Source organism: Silurus meridionalis, chromosome 7, assembly GCF_014805685.1.
Source record: "Silurus meridionalis isolate SWU-2019-XX chromosome 7, ASM1480568v1, whole genome shotgun sequence".
Taxonomy (NCBI): Eukaryota; Metazoa; Chordata; class Actinopteri; order Siluriformes; family Siluridae; genus Silurus; species Silurus meridionalis.
In genome coordinates, this window is record NC_060890.1 from 14,556,042 (window position 1) to 14,579,417 (window position 23,376).

The 23,376-nt window shown below is 36.7% G+C and overlaps 4 protein-coding genes across 8 annotated transcripts; 3 read left to right on the forward strand and 1 right to left on the reverse strand.

The window, feature by feature from the left end:
• The first annotated feature begins 9 nt into the window (after positions 1-9).
• si:dkey-21c1.4 lies at positions 10-2,967 on the forward strand. 3 transcript variants are annotated; one of them, XM_046853611.1, is made up of 5 exons: positions 10-227; positions 455-1,543; positions 2,027-2,140; positions 2,459-2,575; positions 2,679-2,967. In XM_046853611.1, exons 1-5 carry the CDS (start codon positions 218-220, stop codon positions 2,705-2,707), a joined length of 1,359 nt encoding a protein of 452 aa, XP_046709567.1. In that variant the 5' UTR covers positions 10-217; the 3' UTR covers positions 2,708-2,967. The 3 variants fall into 3 exon arrangements, with proteins under 3 accessions (XP_046709567.1, XP_046709568.1, XP_046709569.1); XM_046853612.1 differs by having other exon boundaries at positions 2,030-2,140; XM_046853613.1 differs by lacking the exon at positions 2,027-2,140.
• Positions 2,968-3,349: 382 nt separating this feature from the next.
• On the reverse strand, positions 3,350-12,542 carry bicral (BICRA like chromatin remodeling complex associated protein). Of its 3 annotated transcripts, none has more exons than XM_046853608.1 (11): positions 11,228-12,542; positions 9,303-9,348; positions 8,931-8,979; positions 8,622-8,687; positions 7,145-8,536; positions 6,967-7,036; positions 6,787-6,886; positions 6,536-6,681; positions 6,335-6,429; positions 6,090-6,192; positions 3,350-5,998 (listed from the first exon to the last, which is right to left on the reverse strand). In XM_046853608.1, exons 2-11 carry the CDS (start codon positions 9,341-9,343, stop codon positions 5,532-5,534), a joined length of 2,529 nt encoding a protein of 842 aa, XP_046709564.1. In that variant the 5' UTR covers positions 9,344-9,348; positions 11,228-12,542; the 3' UTR covers positions 3,350-5,531. The 3 variants fall into 3 exon arrangements, with proteins under 3 accessions (XP_046709564.1, XP_046709562.1, XP_046709563.1); XM_046853606.1 differs by having other exon boundaries at positions 9,462-12,542; XM_046853607.1 differs by having other exon boundaries at positions 11,491-12,541.
• A 1,122-nt stretch (positions 12,543-13,664) lies between these two features.
• Positions 13,665-14,911, forward strand: tbcc (tubulin folding cofactor C). The gene has a single exon (XM_046854084.1). It carries the CDS (start codon positions 13,665-13,667, stop codon positions 14,754-14,756), a length of 1,092 nt encoding a protein of 363 aa, XP_046710040.1. The 3' UTR covers positions 14,757-14,911.
• A 1,644-nt stretch (positions 14,912-16,555) lies between these two features.
• Positions 16,556-19,944, forward strand: prph2a (peripherin 2a (retinal degeneration, slow)). The gene is made up of 3 exons (XM_046854210.1): positions 16,556-17,475; positions 17,881-18,127; positions 18,289-19,944. Exons 1-3 carry the CDS (start codon positions 16,895-16,897, stop codon positions 18,496-18,498), a joined length of 1,038 nt encoding a protein of 345 aa, XP_046710166.1. The 5' UTR covers positions 16,556-16,894; the 3' UTR covers positions 18,499-19,944.
• Positions 19,945-23,376: the final 3,432 nt, after the last annotated feature.

Below are 23,376 nucleotides of genomic sequence, written 5' to 3' on the forward strand. Positions count from 1 at the left end.
TTATATATGTCAGCATTTGAGACTGACATTTGTTATTTTCAAAAAGAATTGCGTTTGAGCGGAAATGTTTCTTTTTGTACAGGCGCCTGCGAGTAGCACCAACATGGGTCCTTCATTTCAAACGTCGCTGAAAACTCCATGCTGCGAAAGTTGTCAGACTGTTTATTAATATATGTGTTTGCGTTTTTATTAAACGCAATAGACAATCGAGCTCAAGATGAGCTCAGGTGAGTATTTGACTGAAGTCTACTAACAGACTTATTATTATTATATTTTTTTTTTAAGTTTAATACCTCCATCATAGCTGTCTCATATATATATATATATATATATATATATATATATATATATATATATATATAATATTTATTTATTTATATATGATCATAACTTTCATGTTACACTTTGAAATATCATCATAATCTAACCTGCTTAATCCGTTTTTCTTAAACAGAGACGTGTCCGTTTTGTGGGAAATCGTACAAAAGACTCAATTCTCATCTCCCTCATTGCAAAATGTCCCCTGGTTCAAAGACTGGCAAACTCACTAACAAAACTACAGAGATGCAGACTACAACTTTTAAACACACAAGTCATATGGATAAGACAAACAAAGCAAATATTACCAGTAAGATAAATAGCCCAATATTTCAAGGAAACTCAAAATCCAAACCCAAAGAAAAGTTAAGAATAGATAAGGAACTTTTAGCAAACACCAACACACTCACAAGCACTGCACCTAAAGTCCCATCAACCAGTGGAATGAACACAGACACTGTAAAGGCCAAAACCAAGTGGCTTGCAAAAAGAGAGCAAGAGGTGCTGAAACAAGCTAAACTGCAAACACAGACGAGAATCAAATTCACTTCAGTTCTTGAAAAGCATAACAATGAAACACAAAAGAAGGCAGTAAAAGACACACTGTTATTAGAAAAAGAAACAAAAATGTATACAAATAGCATTTTGTCCTCTCAATTAACCAACAATAAGATTAACTGCACTACCACAGATTCTTCACGAACAGTATCCGAGGCCACAGTCTCTCAGATTAAGCAAAATATGCCAAAGTGCACAGAAAATGTTAATATATCAGAGCCTCTGACTAAAGAATGTACTTTGGGTTCAAGAGTGAAACAGCAAGGTGTGTCTGTATTTCAAACAAAGACTTGTGTGTGGGACCACATTAAACATGGACTTTATAAAAGTAGATATGATGGTGCTACACTGTTATTTCCCATTGTTTCAGCACACGTGTCTTTTACTAAGTGTGTAAACACTTCAGAGTCTGAACTCGAGCCTCATACAGGGAATTATCAAAATACCATTATGAAAACAGTACAATTTCCGATGTTTCAAACCTCAGTCAAAAGGCCAGTCGAAAACGTCCTCAGCTCACGATTTCAAAACACGCCTGTTATTGCATACTCACCTGAGATGGCAACAGGTTACGGTGGAACATGTTTCATCTCGTCTCATTCAGAAATCTCGAATGCGAATTTATTGATGAAGTGCCAAACATCCAAACCTTCAGCACAGAGGCAAGGTAGAGTATCCTCTTACGGAGAGAGTTTAATCTATTACAGTATAATATTCTACTGGTATGATATACAACAAAACACTGCCTTTCTGGAAATACGAAAAAAAAAACACGACTGGAATGTTTTAAATAAATAAACTACATACACACATAACAATAGCTGGGCTTTCCAACATATAATTATATTAAAAATTTGTTTTTAAAGGATATTACTGCTAATTTACAGAACATTAATGTAATGCTGCTCTTTCAGCTATTAAAATATACTTAATGTTTCCATTTGGGACCCAAAAGATATTGATTATGGACACTTCTGACTAGCTTTGTTAAAGTAGACATAATACCAGTTTCTAATTAAACCACCACTTTTTTATATCAATTAACTTGTTTATACTTTATTATATATGTTAAGGCCTTTGCAGCATAGTGCAGACTATAAACAAATTCTTATTTATACAGAGGTTTATGGAGCTTCCGTATCTGTCTCAGCAGGTCCAGTGGCAGAGCTAAGACTTGAAGATGTAAAACTAAATGAGCTTGCATCTTACCTTGTTGCTCGAACACCAAAAACACCCAGGGATGTAGCTTCAATGTTTACCAAAGGTCTCTTTTTTTTTATATAATTTTTTTTCATATGACAAAGGAGAATAAATGAAAGTCCCATAGTGTTTGGAGTTTTCCCAGTCAGTCTAAATGTTTAATGATTTAGGAGAAGACACTAATGTACTTGACAAACGGCATTGTGCATTTACTGTGTGAGGTTCCCAAAGATATTGTAAAAGTTTAAAGAGCACATTCTATAGATGGATTTTAAAGTATATTTGGGATTGTCACCTGATTAGTTAGAAGAAAAATGTGCAGCCCCACCAGCCCTTTGACCATAAGCTTTTTACTAGTTTTCTATACTTTTGCTTCTTCTAGGTTGGCAGTGGTATTACAGGAAGTACATTGATGTACGGAAAGGAGGAATTGGTGGGATTGCAATGCTGATTGGTGGCTACTGTACACTGAGTTACATATGGCATTACCCCCATATCAGTAAGTTTAGATACCATTTTTAGTTAATGATATACAAAAGTATAATATACTGTATGTCTAAAAATAATCATTTATGCTTAATTTATCTTCTATTGTTTTGTAGAAAAACACCGCTGGAAGAAATATCACTAGAGTATTCAGAGGACTTTTTTCAAATCATATTGAGCTTATATTGTAATATGTAAAGTGCAAAATTTAGCATATTTATATTTATAAAGTAACCTATTTATAACTATTTTAACTCAATTAATTTCTGTTACAACCTTTGGCATATCTAAGTGTGAATAACGATAAACGATTACCACAAATCAAGTATTAGATCTCTTACAACACTCAATGTTTAATTCCGAGTCACAGCACTTGTTAATAAACTTTGAAATATTTGAATTTGATAAACTGTGAAAAAACGCATTCATTTCTATATTTTTAAGAAGAGGATGGCATCAAGAGTCTCAAACATTTTTATTAAAAAAAAAAAAAAAAGTTTTGTTTTGAATGTTATACATTACACTTTTTGTGGTTTTAAAGGTCATGATGGCTGTGATTTGATTGAAGAACTAGTTTGATACATTTACAGGTAATGTTTTTCATTTCAACACAGCAAATACATTTATCCTCTAAACATATAAGGTCAGACGATTTATTAATGATGGATGCTTAAACTAAAATGTTCAGATCAAAAGAATCAAGTACCACAAGGTAATTGTTGTATTCAAAGTGAATTTAATATTGATTGATCTTTGCTGTTGTAGTGAGCACAATTGAAACAATAAATCAATATCTGACCATATATTTTGATTTCACATAAACAAGGTATACCCAACATAAAAAATAACTTCCTTTTTGTTTCGTTTTTCCATACTTTTCTTACAAAAATTATAAATATTTTGTTGTACTCTCATCTTTAATACAAAACAAATGTTGCAAATAAACTTCTGTATGAAAATGAAATGTTAAGCATGGTGACTTCAAACTTTCAACATGAAGATGTTGTGATCAACTGAAGGCCACACACGTACCATAAAACAATGCTCAACTGTCTTCATGTAGACTTTCCTAAGGCAAAGAAGCCCCTTAAACAAAAAGGTCTTCATGCTGAACCTCCTTCACCCACACAAGCTCAGATCACAAACATCACGTCATAGTACAACTTTTGTTCATCAAATTTGGTTGAACTGCTGGAAAAGACAGATGCAGTATAGTGTTGATGATTAAGGAACTCATTTTTTAGGCACAAACAACCTTTCAATTTCAACATGCAGACAAAAAAAAAAAAAAAAACACATGAATGTTCAATGCTGTTTATGCTGCATTGGTCTCATTCCTGTTGTTAAACAAGGTATTAACTTGTTACAAGCAGTAAAAAAGTTGCAGTCAGAAATTTCGAAACCAAATGAAAGCAAAGAAAGGCCTCAACGCTGCATTATGGATCCATTTTGCCACCTCAATATCCTAGGCATAGCTCTGAATGCAATTCACAAAAAAGAACCACATTTCTGAAGCAGTTGTCTGTATTTCTAGAAATACTACAAAAATCTAACAAAATATTTTGGTTTACAGCGGTTATATGATGTAGAAATCTATGTAATTAACATGTATTACACTTAATGACTGAAGATAATTCTAATTCTTTGAACTAATTGCAGATTTTATAAAGTAGCTTTAAAATTTGTGCATGTGGCTTTAAAATGTTTAAAAAATTTGTTAACTTGGTGAACACATGCGTTTTGTTCATCTCTGCCAAAACTAACCAAATGGGAAGGTAAAGCGTACGTCTCCACATTATATAAAGACGCTGGTTCTTCAAATCAATTACAAAACACCAAACTGTGACTAAAGGACAAGCTGCAGAAAACACAGGTGTCAACAAAAAAAAAGAAAAAAGTGTTTTACGTGTGTAAATGTTAGTTGCTGCAACCAAACAAAAAAAAAACCACAAAAACATGGCCTGACCAGCAGGGAACAGCAGCCACAGGAAAAATGAAAATGTTTTGAACAGTATATCTCTGGGCTCATGGAAATGCAAACTACAGATACGCATGATTTTCTCTATCCGGGGCTAGAAGCAGCATAAAGGAAAAAAAAATCATTTAAAAAAAATGAAGACTGTAACATTGTACCCTCAATCTGAGGACATAGTTTCCCCTGCAGAAAAAAAAACACTCAAAGTGAGCTTGTCTCTGTGGACAGGAGGTCACATACCTGTAAGGTACAAAAACTAAATGCTAAAAAAAAGAAAACGAGCATAGTCATTGCTCTTACGACAGTATTCAATTCCTCACCTGGACTGCATAGTTTAGGATTTCAACCAGTTCAGCTAATTTTCAAGCTCTTCCATAAGTACATCTGAAAATTCAACGAAGAATGAAAACACAAATGTGCAGTGCAAGGAGGTTTAGGACTGGGATTGAATACAAAACACTTTAAAACAACTAAGATTGCCTGTATTTAGAGGTCTTACTTTGGTCAGAAACTACTGCAGCAATCAATAAATAAAGGAACGCTATATGCCAAAATTGATAAATCTTATGAAGGGCTACTTTTAGAGACACACAAGACACCTGCCTACACCTATCTAGGTAGGACTCAGGAAACCTCCAGAGTTAGTGTAACTTCACACAGGAGTATTCTAGCATCTCTATGAGCATGTATGTTCCAGAGCTACAGAGACAGTAACACACACGCAAACACACACACACACCATACACATAAATAATGTGTAACCAGCATTGTTCAAACATCAGACCTTACTGCTTTGTGTGGATGCACTCCCAAAAAGGCTCTCATGTAAACGTTTCCAGAACAGTAGGCACAGTCATTTGTTTCTCTACACTGCTTACCATGTACTAAAGGGACACTGTGCACAAACATTTGTTTTGCTGTGAAGTGCATCCATTATGTTGCAGTATTTAACTCACGATTGTGACAGTATTTATCTCAATAAATGAAAAAATTGCTAACAGTCTAATATACTATTCACTGCAGCTTCAAGCACAGAATCTGTGTCAGATATTTGTACGTGACCATGTTCAAATGACTGGAGTTGTTCAGAGGGATAGAAATGGCCAGAGCTGTGCTGAGAATGGCTAGGAGATGTGGAGTATTGGGCAGGGTGAAAGTGTTGGGGGTGCTGGCTGCTACTGATGATGTTGGATTTCTTTTTCTTCATGTCTACACTGCTCTTAGTAAAGGTTTCTTCATGCCCCCCACCACCTGGATCCTCAAAATCTGAATATGCTTCTGTCCTATAAGCAGGCTTTATATGGCATTCTGTCCTCTCATTGTATCCTTGTACGTGTGGCGTGTCTTGGCTAGGGGAAGTCTCCATCAAACTGGGAATCTCCTCATGACCAACTGAATCCATGGCCCCTGAGTTTGAAGTCAGCTTCTTAGGTCCACAGCAAAATTCTTCTAAAAAGCCATCTACAAAAGAGCAGTACTCTACAGTCAATTAAAACTATAAATGGGTAAAATAGCATATCTTTACATTAATGCATCTTAATGCATGTTTTACCTGGGTCTACCAGTACTGTTCGTTTATCATGAGTCAAGTTGTTCCGTTCCTCTTGGTTGAATGTCCTGTCAATCATCACTATTTCAGACGAAGGGCTGGACCGCTGCGAGAGTAAAAAAACAGTTCAGATCTTTGTTTATAGCTGCTCCTAATCATAGGCACTAAAGGCCCCTCAGGTACAAATTCCTTGAAATAAAATGCAGAACTGATGATTGATTTGTTGTAAATATTTGAGGTGAACCTACCTCAGCCTCCACCATAAGCAAGCGTCTGTATTTGTTTACCATGGACTGTGTTCTCATTGACACTTGTGTGGCGACTCCCTCAAATTCTTCATCCACTGCAGACACAAACAGTACAAAAAGCTTGCCGTATTTAGAGAGAACGAAATTAGATGCAAATTATAGATATGTTTCCAGTGTGGATTGAATTGTAGAAAATTAGACCTTTGGCAAAATCCTCCTCAGAGGGGGGCTCCCCTTGGAACACATGATAGGGTAGCAATCTGTCAATGACATCATTTAGTGAAGTGAAGGGTGTACGTTCTGGAGATATGACCCTGGTATGATCCCGCTTAAGTTGCCCAAGAACCCTGTAAAATGTGTAGATTTAACAAAAAAAGTTTTTATACATCAACATGATAAGTTATCAATTACACTTGAAGTAAAATTGCAAAATAGCCTGTTTGGACACTTACATTCCTCCTCTGCTGAGCTGCATATTTTCAGGCCTCTTTGAAGTAGTTAGGAGAAGGTTGGCAGGTTGGCATGATTCCTGGTTGCCAGGGGTTTTCACACCTTTGAATGTAAACATTTTAACAATGTTTAAACTTGTCAGAAAAAGAAAACTAAAACTGAAATGTAAAACATAGCCATACCTTTGCTACCAAGAAGATTAACCAGCTGTGTCTGGGCTTTTGTTTGAACTTGATTTGGTAATATAGAGTCCTTTTAAATCAGAAAATATCTTGTTTAGGTTTAAAAATTTAACACATTTGATAAAAAAATCTGGGGGAAAAAATGGGAAGAGCATGAAATTACTAACAAATTACTTACTTGGTTGAGAGGGACCTGCTGCTTTTCAAACTGTAGATCTTGGACAGCAGTGTGTGATGAGTTTGTGCTGTTTTGTGCCATAGGCACTAGAAGACGCTGTCCCGGGCTAACAGATATCTGTAGATGAGTCTGCCCTGTGGAGTTTACCATGGTGAGACGGTTTGGTGCCTGCAAAGACTGTACAGCAGCTGGAGTAGATGATGTGTTTGTAGTCCAGACTTTGGCTGGGACACCAGGCCTCTGAGCAACCTGCATTACCCCTGTAGGGGAGGCTTGCCCTATCTGACCTGTATTAACTACACCTTGATTCATAATCATCTGCCCACTAGCTGAAAAGTTTTGCCCAGCAATAATCTGCACAGCTGTGTTCTGATTAGCCAAGATAGAATAGGTCGTAGTGCTATTTAAGTATGGGTCACCCACTTGACTGTTGGTCTGAAGCACTTGGCCATTCACTGCCTGAAGCCCATGAACAGTGCTGCCAGAGGGTAGCAAAAACTGCCCCTGGGGAAGACTGGCCTGGACCTGCGGTTGCCCTTGTTGTCCAAAGGGAGAATGTACTACAATGCTGGTGCCCTGACTCATAACCTTTACATGCTGGGTAGTCTGAGGAGATCCGTTGGCTGTGTAAGCAATCGTATTGGCTTGGTTTGCAATAGCCGTGGTGTTGGGTTGGATGCCTAGGTTGCCTAAATTATACACAGTTTGTCCACCTGTCTGCAGGGCCTTGGGCTGAATCGGTCTGACCATTGACTGTGGTACAGGACCTCTTTGAATGATAATATTCTGCAGATGTATTGGCCCTTTATTAAAGGGAACAGATACCTGGCCAGATGTAGAAGGAACAAAAGCTGTACCTTGCCCAGCACTTCCCACCACTGCATTTCCACTAGGCCTCAAGAGGATCTGAGGCCGCTCTAGGCTCTTGATAGTCATCATGGGGGAAGTATTCCCATTAAGAGAACTTACTAACTGAATATGTCCTGCTGGTCCATTTTGCAATGGTAGATGGGGAACTTGCTGAATAAAAGCCTGAGATTGTGTCCCGGCTAGGGGCATTGGAGCCAACAGTCCAGTTCCTGAAACGCCTCCAAGTCCTCCAGAGACCAACTGCTGGGGGAAGGTTGCAGTGGGAGGACACAGAGCTGGTTGAGAATCCAACAATGCCTCTTCAGCCAAAGTCTGTTCTGTGATATCTGCCTCCAATAGAGACTTTTGGAGGATATCAAAAGGTTGGTCCTCACTAACAAGATCAACTCCACCACTCGGGGAGACACCACCGTCAAGCTCATCTTCGATAAACTGAAGGCTGCTGGAGAGTCCAGATTCACCAGCTTCGCCAAACTCTTCCAGATGATTGTGGCCATCTTTAAGTCCTTCATCTGAGCCACCCTTAGCAGTAGGAAAAAAAATTGAATTGTAGTGTCATTTAAACTGAGCTAACTGGTTATTTAGATTCCAATAGAAAGATGCTTACTGTATCATTTGTGAAAAATGAGCTTGCAGATTCATAAGCCGCATTTGTCAGGTCATCCTCTTCTAACTGTTCCAAGGCCACAAAACAAAAAGATCAGAAGGAAACCACCACAATGTACGTATTGTCTTTTATATATCTGAAGTTCTGAAGAAATCTTTTAGCTAATAAATGGTGAATGGCAAGTTAGATCAATGAAAATGCAAAGTGGGTCGCTGTAGAGCATTGAAAAATGAATTGAACATTTAAGAGATAAACTGTACTACATGATCAACCCATAAGCACTACAACTGAAAAAATTGACACGCTTACTGATTTGCTATTGGAGCCATGAAGATAGTCATTTAGAGCTTGTACATCTCTGCAAATAAAAGGAAAAAAAGAAATTCATATTAGAGTTTGTGTTTAAATGATACGGTTACAACGATGGGATTTATTATTTGAGCTTTCTCTGCATTTCATTAATCCGCTGCGGCAAAAATTAAAAAGTTAATGTTTAAAAAAAAGAAGTATGGAATAAATATCTATTCAACAAGCTAAGTAATAAATCTGCTTCTTATATTTACATTTACACCATTTAGCAGACGCCCTTGTCCAGAGCGACGTACTACAAATCGTGCTACAATTTGGTCAAGATACCGTCAAGGTGAGCAATAATAAATAAACTTTAATTATCCAGCTCACCCAATAAAATCCAGAAGACGGCGATCGTCTTCATCATCCATGACACCTAAAAATAAAGAAAAACATTTTGCTTTAACTACAACAGTAAACCCGAGCTTATATCTTGATCTCTTCTTATTTATGAGGACTTTTCTTTGAAATTTCTATTAAATATTTTACCCAAAAGAGGTTTTCATTGCACTTTTTCCTGAATGGGCGTTTTTGAAAAGACACATTGCACTAGGAACATGTGAATTTAGGGCATGTTGAGTATAAAGTGTGCATGTGGCATGTGACAGTAGTTTAAAATAAAGTAGGGGGTGAAATATAGTGTACTGTGTGTCTGATATGTTTATTAATGTATCTGCATAATGAACCATCATTTAGCATGAACACAGTAGGACATATGAAATGTAGTTAGATATGAAATATTTGCTGCTGAAGTGTTTGTGTGTGTGGGGGGGAAACTGCGCCTTAAATCCACACGACACAAAGCAACTCCTCGTGCTGCGTGTAAAATGGCGGCTGCTGCCTGAAACTGCGCCACTCTGCTAAAACTCCAACCTCGAACAAACCGCTTACAGAACAAACACAGGAGTAGCAGGAGAAATGCACTAGCATTTTGGTGTCTTGTTAAAAAAATATATATACAGTCATAAATGATCATAAACCCTCCAATATTTATAAGAACAGGGACTAATACACAGGCATGAAGGGGGAAGGGCAGAGCATGGTGGGGCAGATATTGAAGGAGTTTGACGTTCTTTTTGGACGCTCTCATAGGGCTTTTATTATAATATTTAATTATTTTATTAAATAACAAGAACCTGGCACACAAATTGAAAAATATAGTTTGAGGCAGAAGCCTTTTGAGACGCACCAATTCCTATGCAAGTGATCATTAATTGTATATTTAGATGTGACTGTAAATAACTCATCTTCACACGGACACAAACAACAAAAACACGTAGAAATGGGTTTTTCGTTGCACTTTAAGTCTGAAAATAACACAAAATAGTGTATCCGGCTTTGGTTTAATGGCTGCTTCATGTCGTTGTTGCACTAAAATGAATGCAGTCTGAGACTCAGTCAGGGATCAACATATTAAAGCCAGAATTTGTAAACAGCAGCTATTTGTTTAGTGTCTGTAATGTGAATATTTTTCTAGATAATTAAGGGTGGAGAAAAGGTTTCCTTCCTCTAGTTGAAGGATAAAAAAAAAAGCTAGCGAAGCTTTAGTTCTTCGATTGTTGCAGTCCAGGGGGGCGGAAAGGAGACGCAGCAAAAACGCATCAACCCTCAATATACATCCTAATTTAAACTCGGGCAGACAGGGGGACTGTTCACTCTCTATCTACACTCGGGTCGGATCTCAATCTGATCGCTCCGACGCTTTGTTTTTATTGTATTTATTTATTTTTAGCTTAGCCATTATGCTCGGAATAGTCTCGACTGCGCAACGAAGGTAGAACTGAGAAAAAGGGAAAGAACGACCAAAAAAAAAAAAAAATAGAGCGCATGGTTTTGTCCAGGAACAGAAAACAGATCAGGGGACAGAGGACAGCTCAGTGATCTCAGAGCTTTAACTCCTGCCTCAGGTGGACTCAAAGACGCGGCCACCATTGGACTAGCGACCATTCACCAGGTTTGATCTGATCCGCGTCGATTTTCGGATGTTTGTCTAGACAAACCACGCTGTAGGTGTTCGAGGTGAACGACAGAAGATCGACCTGATCCATTTTTTTTAAGCATAATTTAGTTTAATCTAATTGGACTCCTGGGGGAGGGGGGGGGACGCTAGCCTGCGACGGTAGGTTTCCAGAAACGAGTCCATTTTGACAGCAAAAAGAAAAACCAGCACGAAACGCAAATCCGTGTCGAACAAGAACTATTTATTTCCATTTGCAGAACATAAAGACGACTTTGAAAAAGAGGCAAACCCTTACTCCTGTCTCACTCCTCTTGAAACCCAATATCTCCATTTGGCAACTTTTAATTTGCTCCCCCTCCTCTCCACCTCCTCCTCCTTCTTCTTCTCCCTCTCCCACTCCTATATATTTTCCCCTCACTGTCCTTGCTGTGTCTCAGATAGATTTTTCTCTCCGCGCTCACTCTTCCCTCCCCGAAGGAAGGGGTGGAAGGAGGCCGTGTGTGTTTTTTCCTTGAAATTTTTATCACAAAATTATAATACACTCAAAGGGAAACTCACCGTCATGAAAAAGCAGTGCCGTGTCACCGGGGTTTCCTCGCCATCTCTGCACGGGCCGCTGAGGCAGCGTTGCTCCAGCAGAAGGCGCATCTGCAGCCCTGAGGGAAACAACACCACCACCAACTGTAGCCCCCCAAACACCACACCACACTCACAAACACTGTGTTACACTCAACTCCAAGACTCAACACATCACACTAAAACACACACAGGTAAACATGACCGAGCTCTCAGGTCACTATAACACCCTTAAAATCACTTCAGAGTTCAGTTTATTCTCAGTTGGATTATTAGGAGTATTTCAGACATAGTGGGCGGGGTCTCCGATGGGACCACGCCCAGAAAATCAAATCATTGTATTATTGTAATATTGTAAATTGACCACATTAAATGTATTAACAGATTCAATTAAGCGTATTCATTAAATGATTTACTTTTTTGTTTACATTTTATAAAATGTCGGTAATGGTATTCACTCTGTTTAATGCCATTGTTGAATAATCTTGACTGCAAACGAAGGCAGGACCGAGGAAAGGGAAAACGAGCAAAAAGAGCGTTTAATTTTTTATCAAGAAACAAAGAACAGTTCAAAGAAATCTGAATGATTAAATGGTTCTGTGCTTCACTTCAGAGTTCAGTTTATCCTCAGTTAGATTGATAGAGGTGTATTTAAGCAATAGGGGCGGGGTCCCGACTTTGACCACGCCCAGAAAAAAATGTTTATTGCGTGCTATTTTAATTATCATATTGTCTCTGAAAGTGGTATAATTGACCACATTAATTTTATCAACAGTTTAAATGAAGAGTATTCATACATTAAATTAGTACATTTTTTAATATATATTTAATAAATTGTAGTTCATGGTATTCACTTATTTTTTTCCATTTTGCAAATCTATTTAATGTTATTGTTGATAATAATAACAATACTAATCCAATGTCTTATCACATTTTCATTAAAGATTCAGAACTACAATGAAGTTCTTTTGGATGTTAGACATTTTCTTCTTCATTTTTTAATTACTTATATTGTCTTAGTGTTTAATGATTACTGTTTACATGTTTATATCGTATTTTTTCCCAAGAGACAATTAATAAAAAATATTAAATGCACTGATTACAAATGTTTGACTTGTTTTACTTTTACAAAAAACACACCTGCCATCTTATTTTTCAAAAATTTACTTTTTATTTGTGTAATTCAGTGAAGCAGTTTGAAGAGAGTATTTGTAAACGTTTATCCACTTTTTCTTTTACATAAAAATACATAGAAGAGCATACAGATCATACAACATTCCTAGACTCTTTGTAATTTAAGAATTGTTGACACTGTATAATGTTTGGATTCAATGTCATGGCCAAAATTTCTTATGGGAAAATTACACTATGATAGAAACACCTGTTCATGAATTCATTTATGCAGTTTTTGATCTTGAAGATCTACGCAGTTTTACGCATTTACGCAGTTATGATCTTGAAGATCTACGCAGTTTTACGCAGTTATGATCTTGAAGATCAAGGCCTGGAGGTTCAATTAAAGTTCACATCAGAATGGGTGGTAAAAATGTAATCTATATGACTTAACCACTTATCCATTCTCGGTGCCAGATGTGCTGGTTAGAATATTTCAGAAACCACTGAACTCCTGTGAATTTAAGACACAACAGTCTAAAGTTTATACAAAATGGAGCAAAGGCTAAAACAGAAAGATCAAAGGAGAATGACTAGACATGATGTACCGCCAGCCTTTTTGGTACTTTTTGGCTATGGCTAAAGTCTAATTCTGATTTTTGATGTGAATAATACCTGAAGCCAGAACATCTGAATGATGTTCTACCTTGTGTCGCTGCCACCTGATTGGCTGATTGTGAAACTGAGCAGGTATACAGATGTGCCTCCTATTAAAGCGTACAGTGAATGTATGTCTGTGAATATAACATTTTATATAAAAAAAAAATTCCAAATCACATAAAATAACATTATTTGCCCATATAAAATTCTGCCAGATCTTCAGTGTGTACCAAAGTAATTGTACAATACTCATTACGTAATGTACAGACCCTCCCTGTTTTAGTGCCAGTATATGCAGTAGAATAAAATTGACCAATCAAGCCGTTGTTAAGATAGGCGGTGGGATTTTTGTCCAATCACCATGCAGCTTGTTACAACCCCACATGATCCCGGCGTATTCTTTTTACTTCCTGGTTGAGCAGAACGTTTTCATAACCAACATGGATGGGTTCCCTGCAAAACTGTGTCCGAGTGACGGTGTAAAAATTCCCGAGAGTGTTTTACTACGGGATCAGGCGCGACTGGAACAGTTAGAGCGCCGGAAAAATGTCAAGGAGAGCCAGACAGTTTCGGAGGAGAAGATCAGTTACTTCAACGCGACTTTTAGCGCCGAGAAGGCTGCTCTTGAGGAGATGCTGTCAGGCTGCACACAGACTGACCGTCAGAAAGCCACGAAGGTTTTAGAAGACGCCACAAACCAGCTTCAACACCTGCAAAAGTTTCTGAACGACAGCACGGTATTTCTCACACAGTACGAGCTGAGACAGGCGCAAGAGTCTCTGCAGAAATTGCAGAGCTCAATAGCTGAAAAAAGAGCAGAGGTGATGCCCAAAAAGAAATTCGCTTTCCGGTCCCGTACTGCAGGGGCGAGTCAACAGCCAGCAGTCCCTCCATCCAGCAGTGAAGATAAACCAAAGGCAGATCCCGGGATCTCCGTGGTGGACTCAGTGATCACTGGTGAACAGTGTGGCTTCTCAAATGCCCAAAACGAAGTTTTAATCAAATATTCAGATGAGATCCGGCAAAACGATGTGCTGTTGTCAAACCTGGTTAACTGCAAGGTGAGACTTTATGGCTCCCCAAGTACCCTACATATTAAAAATGTCAGGGGTTGCCAGATCCTCAGTGGGCCTGTATCCAGTTCAGTTTTTGTCGACCAGTGTAAAGACTCCACTCTGGTACTGGCCTGTCAGCAGCTGCGCACCCACAACACCGCATCAACTCAGATATACCTCCATGTCACGAGCCGAGCAATAATAGAGGACTGTCAAGGTATCTGTTTTGCTCCTTTTAACTGGAAGTATCTTCAACTGGATGATGATTTCCGTGTGTCTGGACTGGACCCCAAAAGAAACAATTGGTCCCAGGTAGATGATTTCAACTGGCTTGCTGCTGGAAAGCCTTCACCTAACTGGACTATAATTCCAGAGTCTGAGAGGACGTCTTGTTGGAGCGATGCAGAGCCAGAAGCATGATCTGGCTTTTTTATCTCTCTAAATTAAATTGTTTTTGATTGATAATGTAGCTAAATTCAGATTGTCATGTCCATATTAACAGATTGTTCTTCTTAATGAGATCTTCTAGATCTTCTAACATCCACTTGTGAAAATAAACAGACATGGTAAATGCATTACGCCTTTAATCATTATTCATCTTTTACACGTATTACAGTTAAGTCTGAGGGGGTTACAGTTTATTTTGCTGAGGCTTAAGATAACAGGCACCGTTATTTGCCTTCATGCACTTTATTTTTTAAGTTTTTATTTGTGCTTTGTTACTTATGTCTGCATTTACTAAGCTTTTATGCATGTTTAATCATCTTTTTCCCAAGCTGTTTATGGATGTTATATGTCCTACAGGAATTTTTTCATACGCAAATGTGTGAAATATTAATGTTTAACTTAATGACTGATAATTACAAAGTTTACAGAGTAACCTCATTAGATATCCTATACAAACACTGTATTATCATATTAAATATCATTCACATATTAAACATCATTCACATGATGACTTGTGCTATTGTGAATTGTGCTATATCTTTAAATGTATTTTTAGTTTCCATTTTCAGATTTTATTTATTAAAAACGTTTGTAGCATTAGTCCTTCAATAGTCTCACTAAAATGAATAAATAACTAAAATGTTTGTTTAGGCAGATTCATTAATATTTACCACTCAAATGGGATACTAGTACATTACTGATTATTAAACTATCACTGTTGTGTATTGTGCTTTATTTCATATATATGTATATTTTATGATAAAACACTGATTTCTTCCAGGCCCTATGTGTGAGGAAGAAAACCATTTAATTTAAATTTAACCTCAGCCTTATTGAAGCTCTTCATCTTCTTCCTCCTTCTCCCATTAGGGGTCGCCACAGCGGATCATCCTTCTCCATACCCCCCTGTCCTCTACATCTGCCTCTTTCAAACCAACTACCTGCATGTCTTCCCTCACCACATCCATAAACCTCCTCCTTGGTCTTCCTCCCTTTCCTCCTTCCTGGTGTACCCCATGTCCCTCCTCTGCACATGTCCAAACCATCTCAATCTCACCTCCTCACCTTGTCTCCAAAACGACCTACATGCACTGTCCCTTTAATAAACTCTTTTCTAATCCTGTCCATCCTCGTCACTCCCAACGAAAACCTCAACATCTTCAGCTCTGCTACCTCCAGCTCCACCTCCTGTCTTTTACTCAATGCCACTGTCTCTAATCCATACAACATCGCAGTTCTCACCACAGTCCTATAAACTTTGATAATGCAGCCAATTCAGGTTGGAATCAAACCCTGATAATTTTTGAATGCTTAGTGGGAAATAAGGGGTTGACAGGTAGAGATTTGAAAGCATGGTTTCAGTACAATTTAAAATCACATGATATTTGGTGTTTTTATTGTTTGATGTGGAAAAAATCCAAGTGAAATCATAGATAGATAGATAGATAGATAGATAGATAGATAGATAGATAGATAGATAGATAGATAGATAGATAGCATCACATCTGCATTACTTCAAAAGCCCCCGACGATGCACACTGATGTGGAACAATCTGTACTGAACTGAACTTTAAGACCTTAGAGCAGAAATAGAATGATCTTAAGTCTTTAAGCTCTGGTTACTGGTGACTTTTGAGTGTTGCTAGCGAGACCATGTGATGAATCACACCAATCAGGTACTACAACAGCAGCTTAGTGATTGGCTGATCTGCTGGCAGAGGATTTCTGTAAATGGGATAATACTGATTAGTGATTTAGCATGACGTAACAACTTTGGGTTTGATCATTCATTGGTCATTCAGTTTCTAGACTGGAAAAGGGAAACACTATTCAAAAAAAGCCTTCATTTTTGTCTCAGAAGGATTATTTTTGTAGAGTAAAAAGGAGCAGATTTAAATCAGTATTTATGTAGGCTAAAATTTGACATGGAAATAGCTGAAGTGGATTATAAATTACTCTTTGGATACTTCTCTCTTAGACAGATTAAACTTTGTTTGAGACAATAATTTGGATCTAAATACTTTTGGTGGAGTTCAAGGACCAGTAAAAAAAAATACAGGTGAACAAAAAAACTTGACATTTTCTCTATTTATAGATACTAGTGCCAAAAGATGGCTCTTTGGAAAGTGAAGTTTGACTTGAAAAAACGGGTAAAGCTGGCCCAATTGCTATGGCTCATGTATTGGGTGTCTGTTATGGCTGGAGTGCTTGTTTTCAGCATGGGACTTTTCTTCAAAATTGAACTGCGGAAGCGAAGTGAGCTCATGGACAACAAGGAAAGCCACTTTGTTCCCAACCTGCTAATTGGTGTGGGACTGATAGGCTGTGGCATCAGTGCCTTTGGCTGCAAGATCTGCTATGACTCATTGGATTTCTCCAAGTATATGAAGTGGAAGTCAATTATAAAGCCATTCCTTATCTTCTTTTTGATCTTCAATGTTATCCTCTTTTTCTCTGCATTTTTGTGCTTCACCATGAGCATCCCTCTGCAGTTTACTTTGGGAGAAGGCCTAAAGAATGGTATGAAATTTTACAAGGACACAGATGTACCTGGTCGCTGCTATATGAAGAGAACTCTGGACCTAATGCAGATTGAATTTCGTTGTTGTGGAAACAACAATTACAAAGACTGGTTTGAGATCCAGTGGATTAGCAATCGCTACTTGGATTTCAGCTCTAAAGAGGTCAAAGAGTGAGTATTTCTCATCAACAATTTAGTACAGAATGATGAAACTCTTGTATTTGTTCTAACTGTATAAAATTCAGTTATATTAATTCTAGTTGATGTTTAGTCTTGTATATTGAATAATGGTAAGACTAGGCATCATAATTAAGTAATTTGTTTAGTAATAGTTTTTAATTTTAAGTTTACAAATAGGGAGTTTACAGCTGTTTGTTCAATATAAATATATACTATCAAGTATGTAAAGCAGTTAGTTGTTAATCACATTATGATGCCTTCTATAGTTTAATGTCCTTTTCAATCACTTGAAGATTAGGTTGACTGGATGTGAATAGATCAGTGTATTATCACCTTGACTCTTGGTGAAGTTTTAATCATATTTTTTATTTGTTTGTTGTTGTTTTTAATCTATAGCCGAATCAGCAGTAATGTTGATGGTCAGTATTTGTTGGACGGAGTCCCTTTCAGCTGTTGCAATCCAAGCTCTCCAAGGCCTTGCATTCACTACCAAGTCACCAACAACTCTGCTTATTACAGTTATGACTACCATACTGAAGAACTGAACATATGGAAACGTGGCTGCAGGGAAGCTCTTGTTTTCTACTATGGAGGACTCATGAATACTATTGGAGTGTTAGTGCTTTTGGTTACTATTCTTGAGGTATGGTTTATAAATGTAGTAGGTTTAAATATTTCAGACCTTAATGGGTGTAAATGCAGCCTTTAAATTGACCAACAAACTGTGTAGATTCTTTATTAATAATTAGGGTACAAACAGGGTACAATCTTATTATCTTTATGCTGAATTGTTTACTGTCTCAGGTTGCTGTGATGGTGGGACTACAGTATGTGAACACATCTCTGTCCACACTGGTCAACCCAGAAGACCCTGAAAGTGAAAGTGAGGGGTGGATCTTGGAGAAATCAGTCAAGGAAACCTTCACAGATATCATAGACAAAATGAAGGCAATGGGAAAAGCCAACCGGGTAGAAGAGGGCGTGGAATTGCAGGCAGTTTCTACAGTGAGCTGAAGAAGCAATGCTTATTGAACACTCTGTTCTGACCAAAGTAGAGACTGCATATATGACATTATACAACATGAATAACAAGTCATTTCATATGATTTAATACAATTACTTGAAGGTTAACGCTCCATACTAAAATCAAAATCTAACAGACACATCCATAAATGTGTGTCCTTGGAACCAAAACCATGTTTTTTTTCTGTACTCTATGTTTTCAAGTTATAATTTATTAGGGAAGTGTTCAATACAAATTCACCCTGTTGACTTAGTTTTTCTGCACATGATTGTGGACAACTGGATATTAGCAGCTGGCTTTAAAATGTAAAATACAGAGTATACCTTTATCATACGAATGAAACAAACAAACAAAAAAAAAATCACCAAATAAAAATGCAACAATCCAGCTATTATTATAGTATTTAGTATATTGCTAAGCGGTTTCCCTATTTAAACAGATAAAATAGGATCAAATAGGATGTTGTTCAATACCATTACTAAGATTTGTTGTCATCTGAATAGTAAATCATTTGGTTTGGAATGTGGTGAATATGGAAAATATTACTTACATGCATTATGCACCACCCTTTGTAGCCATTTAATACAAATAAAGGCACATTGTAAATATTCCAATTTCTGATAATAGTCTAACTGCTGATCAGAGTAACATTTTTGGTAATGCCTGAGGAAAACCTACCATTATAGCTGTTACACATTATCTTTTCTGCAAGTAGCAATACTGGTTTATCATGCCTCATTTGTTTAAAATACAACTGAGAGAGCAACCATGCATACAAATCAAATAACACTACAACGAAATTGAAAAAGATATCGTATATCTTGCTTATATCTTTTAAATATCTTTTCAAATGAGTTCCCCTACTGTAGCTCCTAAACAGTTTTTATTTCATGCTGCAAAAAACCAACAACTGGAAAACACTTAAATTAAAGTGTAGAAAAGGTTTTAATAAGTACACATTGATATGAAGTACCTGATTTTTTTACTCATATATGCAATAAATGTAAATTGTATTATTCTCAAAATACCCTTACATATTGCTATATATGAGTATCATAGCAGCTGAGCAGGTTTTACAAATGTCCAACTACTGAAACAAGAATTTTATATAATCTTGGAGAAGATTTGGAGAAAAAAGTGTTCAGTGTGATGCTTGCTCTAGCACTTAAGAATGTGAAAAGGAAAGGGAAACCTGGCCAAGTATTCAAGCAGGAAGTTTAGGAGTTGTAGCTAATCTGTGAACTGTGACCTTTGAACTTTGTATGGTTTACCTGTCAAATGTCTTTTCATACATCACAAAAGACTTACACCAATGTACTCAAAGTGTACTGTAAGTGTACAAGTAAATAAATGTAAACATATCTTAATTTTATTAAAAGGTAGTGGTTATGTGTATTATATGTGACTTTAAATAAATGTACTGTAGCAAACTTTGATTAGTATATTAAAAGTGTTGAGTATTTCTGACTGATTTGAAGACAGATAAACTACTGTATTCACTATATGCTGCAAACATGTTTGTCACAAACTGTAGCGTATACCTGTTCTATTTATAAATGTACATCAGAAATATATTATTGTGGAGTATACAGCTGAAGGAGAATGAAACTTACAGGAAAATTAAGGTGGACAGTAAAGAGGGTGTCTTTGCTGCTAAAAAACACTAAGCTGCTTTATAGTGCAGACAGCTTAGCCTGCTCCTAATTGATTTGTAGAAGAGATAAATACAGTCCCTGCAATCTCACAAAAGTAAGTAACACACCTTACATTTCAGCAACCATTTTAGTATATCTTCTCAAGGAACAATACTATAGAAATAAAACTTGGATATATTTTAGAGTATTTAATGTACAGCTTGTATAGCAATACAGATTTACTGTGTCATTATTGTCAAAATAGCTGGCAACAAAATTAAGGTACTTTTTTTATTGAGATACTGCTCAGTGAGCATATGAAATATATAAAACTTGTATTATAGGTAGGTTGTATATAGCCATGAATATATGACCACTAAATCATACACTGGGCCTTTCCCAAACAGTTGTCGCAAATTGAGAAACACACAGGGTTTGGGTTGTAGAAGAATGAAAGTGTGCCAGGCCTTCTTGCTAAACATCACAAACGTTTTTGCAGTGAAATAGGCACAAAGAGTAGGGATGATTAATCCAACACAATATTAGTTTCCATGATTTTGGTTTGAGATGTTCAACAAGCACATAAGGCTGTTTATTTGTCCCACAATACATAATAAATACATACACGTGAGGTAATTTATTAAAAAACTTTTCTCGAGTTCCCCATCTCACTAGCATACACAATAAAAATAGAATATTGTAAAGATATAACATACACTACATATAAATATACTAAAATATAGCAAACCAGAATATATATTTAAAAAATATATATTCTTCTACGAATTGTGCAGAGCTAAAGTAAAAGTAAACCTAAGCGTTGCCATTTTGCGACGGAATTTTTAAACGGAAAATAATTGAGAAACATCTTTATATAAAAATATAATACATAACCCCAAGAATTGACACAAGATGCAGAACAAACCCAAGGGTACATTGTTCAACATTTGATGTGCACAGGTTTTAATATTTTATTTTCTGTGTTAGTCCACTTCCTTAGTCTGTCTTTGTCCACTTCTTGTCACTTCCTTCCATCATGATACAGGGGTTGATGAAGTAAAGTACACATTTGCTCTGCTATGGAAAAGAAGATGTGATCACTAATAGGAGTGCAACAGGCAAACAAGAAGTAAGTTGTTCTTACTTTTAGTAAATGCACATTCGTCATTTTAATTGTGCATCCATTTAGATCAATTTGCAGAGAAAAGCATTATACAGTTGAGTAATAAACATTTTCATTAAGATTAAATAAAATAAATGTTTATCAAAAATAGACAACGTGAGATTTCAGAGCAACAAATGTGTATGTTAAGAAATTTATAGTGGAAAAAAGGGATTTAGTTTCATAGTTTACATCCCTCTATCAAGTTAGAATACCCATGATCCCACAGCAAAAAAGAGCAAAATTGATCTTGCTGTCTGAAGTATGGTGTACTCTCTCTCTCCTCTTTCATGCAGGTATCTCTGAAATGTGTATGTTGAAGAGGGTATGAATGTGTTACACCAGCCTGTGTCATAGCTTAAGCAGCAGTTTAAAAATGTTTGGTTGGTAGTTTCATTTGGTTGGTGGCTTCACATATTTTGACGGAAGCATGTGTTGGGTTCCAACCTTTCACCAGTTAGTTACTCTCCTATTATACACTATTTGTGCATTTAAACACCATATGCAGTTCTTCTCCAAACTGTTACTCCAAAGAAAGCCCATAATTGTAAAGATGTCTTTGAATGCAGTCTCATATGAGATCCAAACATTTTACAGCATGACAATGTATTGATGCACAGAGAGAGCTCCATGAAGATATGGTTTAGATCTTAAGTTTTGGGATGAACTGAAAAACTGACTGCACCCAAGGTTGGAATTAGCACAAATCTCAACAACTACACTGCAAAATGCAGTGGAACATCTTCCAAAAAGAGTGGAGGTTACTATATAACAGGAAATGGGGACTAAATGTGGAATGGGATGTTCAAAACGCATAGAAACAATTTTGCCCATTTAGTATAGGTGGGAGATTGTTTGGAAATTAGGTATATATTGAATTTGTGAATTAATTTATGGATTGTTCAGTTATGTATCTTTTCTAATATTAGCTGTGTTTTAGAATGATGGTGGTTATGGAAACAGTTTTAGAACCATGCTGTTTTAGACTCAACTATATTGAGTCTAAATTGATTATTATAGATATTCAGCTTGATTGCATAAAATAGTTACATAAAATAAACAGATTTTAACATTACTAAGCTACTGCTTTATTATTATCATTATTATGATTAATATTATGATTATTATTATTATTAGTAGTAGTAGTAGTAGTAGTAGTAGTAGTAGTAGTAATATTATTGTAATGACTTTATTGATTGGTCCCTCTAGCATTTGACTCTAATAATATCTTTGCTGTAGAATCATGATATCTAACAGACCAGTATCACCAGAACCCAGCAATGTGTCCTTTAAGAGTGACCAGTCAATGGATCCCCCAAAGAATTTCAGAGATGTAGACGATATTACTGATCAGAGGTCATTATTTTGAGCTGATTAATTTGATCACAAACAAGATGCAAACATTTAGACTCAACTGTACTGACTTTTTATTGTTGTTATTATTAGTATTATTTTTTTTATTGTTATTGTTGTTGTTGCAATGGCTTTATTGACTGGCCCCTCAGTATTTGACTCTAATAATATCTTTGCTCTAGAATCATGATGTCTAACAGACCAGTATCACCAGAACCCAGCGATGTGTCCTTTAAAAGTGATCAGTCATTGGATCCCCCAAAAAATGTCAGCGATGTAGATATTATTGATGAGAGGTCAGTGTAGTCACATGGTCTATAGCTGTGTTCCACCTGAGCACACTCACTCATTTACCCTATTTCCTTCTGATGTCCACCTGGTCTCTATATGATGTTCAGCAGTTTTCTGCAAGACGAAGACCATGTAAATAGGATAATGTTCATATCACATACTGTAGTTTTTCAGTCATAATCTGCTCATGCTTTTCAATTCCTTATTCCATATATAGCCAGTGCTTCACATTGCAACAATGTCTGTTTATTTTCAAATGCTATGAATACACAGTCTATAGTCCATCTTACATCATGTCTTTTGCTTGTTCACAGACTACAGTCTATTTCAGACATGTAGCTGAAACTCAGTGAAGTGTATTTATATGATCTGCAATCCACATGATTATAATTATGCATTCACACTGATACATTATTGTTTCTTTCAAT

Excerpts from the sequence above, each read along its gene's own strand:
- si:dkey-21c1.4 (XM_046853611.1), top strand. Across the intron at positions 1,544-2,026 it reads ACCTTCAGCACAGAGGCAAG|CAGGTCCAGTGGCAGAGCTA; the intron begins GTAGAGTATCCT and ends TATCTGTCTCAG. Across the intron at positions 2,141-2,458 it reads AGCTTCAATGTTTACCAAAG|GTTGGCAGTGGTATTACAGG; the intron begins GTCTCTTTTTTT and ends TGCTTCTTCTAG.
- bicral (XM_046853608.1), bottom strand. The coding sequence starts at position 9,343 with ATGGATGATGAAGACGATCGCCGTCTTCTGGATTTTATTGG. Across the intron at positions 7,037-7,144 it reads AGCAGGTCCCTCTCAACCAA|GACTCTATATTACCAAATCA; the intron begins GTAAGTAATTTG and ends CTGATTTAAAAG. Across the intron at positions 6,193-6,334 it reads TGCTTATGGTGGAGGCTGAG|CGGTCCAGCCCTTCGTCTGA; the intron begins GTAGGTTCACCT and ends TTACTCTCGCAG.
- tbcc (XM_046854084.1), top strand. The coding sequence starts at position 13,665 with ATGATCCCGGCGTATTCTTTTTACTTCCTGGTTGAGCAGAACGTTTTC.
- prph2a (XM_046854210.1), top strand. The coding sequence starts at position 16,895 with ATGGCTCTTTGGAAAGTGAAGTTTGACTTGAAAAAACGGGTAAAGCTG. Across the intron at positions 17,476-17,880 it reads AGCTCTAAAGAGGTCAAAGA|CCGAATCAGCAGTAATGTTG; the intron begins GTGAGTATTTCT and ends TTTAATCTATAG. Across the intron at positions 18,128-18,288 it reads TTTTGGTTACTATTCTTGAG|GTTGCTGTGATGGTGGGACT; the intron begins GTATGGTTTATA and ends TTACTGTCTCAG.